Consider the following 5,144-nt stretch of genomic DNA (forward strand, 5'->3'; position numbering starts at 1 on the left):
AAAAATCACCTCCGGGAGAAGGAAACCCTAGTAAGAGGGAAAATCAAAAATCACCTCTCAAAAAGGAAACCCTAGTTAGAGGGAAATCAAGGCATGTGTGCACGATGCAATTACCCGTGGAGTTAGGCCTCGGTCTGTCTATGTCTCTGGACCCATGATAGTGGAGTTAGGCCTCGGTCTATCTATGGAGTATGGACCCATGATGAAGGAAGCCACGGGTTTAGTCAAGAGAAGCCTACAAGGTTCAGTGTGTGCGTGTTCGGCAAAGAGTAGCCCATATCTTAGCAAAGGAAGATTGCAGTACCGAGCTATGCATGACGAGGATTCTGTGCCTCAACTTGTATTTTTTGATGCTTTGAACTCGGATGTAACCAAGTATGATTAAATAAAGCGGCAAAGCTTCCAATTTAAAAATAAATAAATCCAGATGTGAGTGCATAAGTGATCAGATTTGAGCAGTGCACATGTCCGGTATTTAGATCTATGATAAAGAGCATCAAATATCAAATTTTAGTTATAAGGAAAAAGAAGAGAACTTCAGCCACATAATTTTATGATTGATATGGTAGAGCCATAGATCTAAGTTTGAAACCACTGATAGGCAGAATATTCAATTTTTCCAAACAGGAGGCCACATCACTGCAAGCTTAACCAAATTCATGGCAAATCCACCGACCACCGAATCATGGGCACGAACTTAGTTCAAATACAAAATCAACATTGAGGATTCGACTTTGTAGATGCGCTTTATACATCTCTGACTCCAATGTTTGAAGAGCCCAAGAGAAACTGGATCTTAGACATATCTGGTCTTCCCATGAAAACCCTGCTTCTTCACCTGTGAATTCATCATGTAGAAATATGTCAAGAATTGATTGATGCACTTTCCAGCTAAATTAACCTCTGCTAGTTTAGCAAATGAGTGTTTCTATACCACTTTGAATGTTGACTGCAGCTTGGATAGAGCGACAGGGCACTCTCCCTTCTCATCATACTCATCAAACTCTCCTTCAGAAAGATCAATGTCAAATGGTGTCCCATGTACCTTAAAGAAGAGGGAGATTATTAGAACACCAATAAAACCATAACAAGCATGCTGCGAGAGTGAGGAACACATAGATTGTCAAATATAGCTATCAAGCAATGCTTACTTGCTTCATATGATAAACTAAAATCCACATATCTGCAGTACATAACATAATGGTAGTGGTACTGGGTAACTGCAACTCAAGCTCTTAGTTTGATTATAAGTTGTCCCTTTCGATCTGGGTGGAGCATAGAAGAACGTAATTACTTTCTCTTATATATACTATGTGGGATGAAGAAACACACATTTTGAAAGAGCCCAGGAAGAACACATACAGAAATCACAGATTTGCTTGTCAAAAAACAAGGCGTATTGTTTTCTGTTCGTGGAAAAGAAGACAGACAATGAATAAACTAGAAGGAATATCTGTGTTCTCAGATGCAATATAAACAGAGGTATCATTGTAATGTAAACACATTATATTAGTTCTTTTTTGTTCAATGACACACATGATATTAATTCATAAGCAAAATGATGCAAAAACCAATAATACATAGAAGCAACCATGAATTCATCAGCAGGTACATAACAGTGAAACCAATGAGTCAAGCTCGCATTGAACAAATGCAACATTAGAGCTCAGTTCTAGGCTTCTAGCACATAAATTGTCTGGGCAAAATTAATTACTAGTTACAAAACAATATAGTAAGCTGACTGCAAACAAAAATCCAGCACATTCTTTTATAATGTGACCATACAGACTGTTAATACTCGTGGATGTGGTGAAAGATCAATAAATACTTACAGATTCAGCCTTCCAGCCATTACCAAAAGCGAACTCAATAGGTTCATAGCCTCTGCATTCAAAGACCATCAAACAAGTCATCTCTCCTTTCTGGCTCTGCTCAGCAGTCAGTGGTGTTCCCTGCCCAGGAATCACCACAACTGATCCCTCCCTCGAACATAACTTGCACTGAAAGAAAACCAGAACACCGTACTGATAAGACATATAACGATATCACAAAAGTATGTACTGGAGGAAGTTTTTTGCTCCTGTACACATTCCCTAGAAAGACCTAGGGAAAACACAGGCAGGGGCCTATCAAAAGTCACTAAGCAATATAATCTACCATCAGCTAATAAAACATTTAGATTTAAATTATATAAATCATAAAATGGTTTGCAATAGAAGTGCCTATTTGACAAAGTAGTAGTATCATGGAACCTATGAAGTCCCTTAAAAGTCAAAAAAAAGAGATGCTTAAGCTTCCAACAAAACAAATGTGCAACAGAGTAATGAGATCTTGCAACACTGAAGCGGAATATAAGTACTTCTCTAGCAAGGTGCAGGTGTAATGACACCAAGAGAAGGGTGTTCTACCAGCAGTTTGAAATCCTTTATATTTGGTGAAGCTCATTGCCCTAGGGTCTTTGAGATGCATAGCGTGTCCTTTTAAAACAGTTAGCACATGAATCTGTCATCAAATACTCCCTACTAAAGTTGTACTAAAGCTGCATAAAGTAATATGGATCGGAGGGAGTACTCTCTTTGTATCTCAAAGACTGAAGGACAGTGAGCTAGCTGTCTGCTTTTAAAACGTCCTGATGGTTCCTACTGTCAATTCTAGCCAACCGGGAGAGACCTATGTCTATCCACTAAATAACTGGTTCAATGAAGGTCCATAATAAATAAACAAAAGAAAACCATATACGTATTAATAATACCCATTACCACAGAAATCAAGTAAATCTGTCTATCCCAGACACGTTTAGTGATAGCAATGGAGAATTGTAAGCAGATTGGTACTGTAAGCAAATATATTATGTCCCTGTTGTTTAAATAAAGATATCAGCTTGCAAACTAAACTTCCATTAAGAAAATAAAAAACAAAATAAGATCGCCCTGTGTTAAATTGTTCAGTACTCATTATTCAAAAAAAAGGAGGGAGTGGCAGAAACAGTGCCAGCAATAACAAAGCCCCAGACAACACATGCAGTGTTGCAGGCTAGAAACGAGAGTTACAAGACAGTCAAAGTTCTCTAGCAAAAGCAAAGTAAACAGTCCTCCCAAAATAAGTCAAAATGACAGCTTGATGCCATCAGTCCACCTTGTATTTGTTTCATCCAAAAGATGGGCAACCTTTTGTTAAAATCCAAATCACAATATGAACATGCTATATGCGTCGTTGAAGACCTCATAAGATAATTTAAACTATTACCACATAAACAAGCAGACAGAACACATATTATATACATAATTTGTTTGGACTTCACTTGCAAAATCACATGAAACCAAAATTATCACCACACAATAGCATAGACTTAGAAGAGCTTAACCACCGTCACACAGTAACAAGTTTCCTGGACATGTATGCCAATCGTAGAAGATGACACACCTATGTTCTTAACTTTGAACACAAACTGATCCTCCACCACACTATTCGATCCCCATTTTGGTTCAAAAAAGTTCAATCCCCATCTTAATGACACCTGGCATCAAACGGTGTAAAAAGAGAACAGACTACCAAATCCCACACGGAAATTTCAACCCTATTAATTCTGCGAACAGTACACACAAGACAGGAACAAGCCGATCGATCCTATCAATGCAGAAATCCGCGTTTCCAGTCTCATCGACGACACAAAAAGTATTCTCCACAGACAGAAAGCTAAGGGCACATATGAATGAGTCCAGAGGAGGCATGCGGTGAGAGAAGGTGGCACCTTCTGGAGGAGATTGGCGGTGCCTTTGCCAGTGGGCAGTTGGACGACCTCGTCGAGGGAGACGCAGGTGGTCTTGGCGCTCGTCTCCCCGCAGCTCTCGCACCGCAGCTGCGATCGATCCGACGCAGATACGCAATCGCCGTCAGAATCATCCGAATCGGAGAGAGATGTGGCGTGAGGAAAGCGACCAGAGAGTAGGCGGAGTCAGGAAGCGAACCTTGAAGTAGTAAGGGTAGCTGGGGTCGTCGCAGCCGCCGCGGGGCTGCAGGTTGGTGAGGCCGTCGAGCTCTGCCCCCACGAGCAGCGCGAAGAACACCATCTCCCCTCCGGTCGACGGGGTTGCCGCCGCCTCCTCCTCTTTCAGTCCTCGCTAGGGTTGGGGGCTTGGGTTTTTGGGTCGCGTCGGTGGCAGACGAAGCCTTGAGAGGAGAAGTGGGCGGGTTTGGGTTTGTGTGTTCGCTTTGCCTTCGCTCTCGGGGAGAAGGGGACGGGGGAGGAATATGTGTTTCTTCTTTCTTTCTTTTTTGCGAACGGGAAGAATATGTTCGGTCGCTCTGCGCTTCTCGCCGTTTCGGAACAAGTTGGACAGGAATGCCCCTGGTCTGTACTACCTCGTTTATTTCTTAGTTAACTAAAAAAGATAAATTATCTCAAATGATAAGTGTCGAGGCACGAAGCACCCCGCCCCTGACTTTTTTACAACTAAAATTGTCATCAGGAAAAAAAAGTTGCCATACTTTTCATTCGTCGTGTGCTTTTCTCAAAGTCTTTCGGTTTTCAGTCTGGTCGTTGAAGGACCGCATGTGGTATTAACGAACGTGTCATCATGTATCGTTAATAACCCCCCAGCCCCACCCCAATGCTATCGCCAGCCTGTCTATTTTGCAGGTTGCTTTTCTGAAGAAAAGCACAACAACACACTGAAATACTTTGGATTCACGCTCTGAAATGTTTTGTTTTTCTCTTGCTTTGATTTGATTCGTCTATTCTGACATGCACGAGAAAACCCTTCAAAAATGAATCTAACTCGTTGAATTATTTCGCTTCTCTGGCTACCATACTGTTCTTCAACAATCTATCTTGTAGGAGAGAATAATTTAGAAGCACTGCTGAAAACTATGATCTGAGAAGTACCTCACGCCTTATTTCCGCGATAAATCATTTCAAAGTCTTTGTACTCTAAAACAAATCTTTTCCAAAGACTCTGTTTTGCAGGAAATATCTCGGATTTCACCGAGTGCTTTGATCGATCCTCTTGACTCAAATCATATCTCAATGCCACTCTTTTGAAGATTTATTTCGCCCCGTTGTTCTCTAACAATGCAGGACTTCAATTTATGAAAACCTTCGGTAATATGCATACATTCAAGGGGAGCGTACTTTATCTTCGGAC

At 41.1% G+C, this 5,144-nt stretch overlaps 1 protein-coding gene across 1 annotated transcript; it reads right to left on the reverse strand.

Annotated features, from left to right (window-relative positions):
* Positions 1-536: 536 nt before the first annotated feature.
* LOC123078396 (CXXC motif containing zinc binding protein) lies at positions 537-4,275 on the reverse strand. The gene is made up of 5 exons (XM_044500894.1): positions 3,969-4,275; positions 3,752-3,859; positions 1,833-2,000; positions 935-1,045; positions 537-838 (listed from the first exon to the last, which is right to left on the reverse strand). Exons 1-5 carry the CDS (start codon positions 4,068-4,070, stop codon positions 797-799), a joined length of 531 nt encoding a protein of 176 aa, XP_044356829.1. The 5' UTR covers positions 4,071-4,275; the 3' UTR covers positions 537-796.
* Positions 4,276-5,144: the final 869 nt, after the last annotated feature.

This window comes from Triticum aestivum, chromosome 3D, assembly GCF_018294505.1.
Source record: "Triticum aestivum cultivar Chinese Spring chromosome 3D, IWGSC CS RefSeq v2.1, whole genome shotgun sequence".
In the NCBI taxonomy this organism is placed as follows: Eukaryota; Viridiplantae; Streptophyta; class Magnoliopsida; order Poales; family Poaceae; genus Triticum; species Triticum aestivum.

Excerpts from the sequence above, each read along its gene's own strand:
- LOC123078396 (XM_044500894.1), bottom strand. The coding sequence starts at position 4,070 with ATGGTGTTCTTCGCGCTGCTCGTGGGGGCAGAGCTCGACGGCCTCACC. Across the intron at positions 1,046-1,832 it reads ATGGCTGGAAGGCTGAATCT|GTACATGGGACACCATTTGA; the intron begins GTAAGTATTTAT and ends CTCTTCTTTAAG. Across the intron at positions 839-934 it reads TGCAGTCAACATTCAAAGTG|GTGAAGAAGCAGGGTTTTCA; the intron begins GTATAGAAACAC and ends ATGAATTCACAG.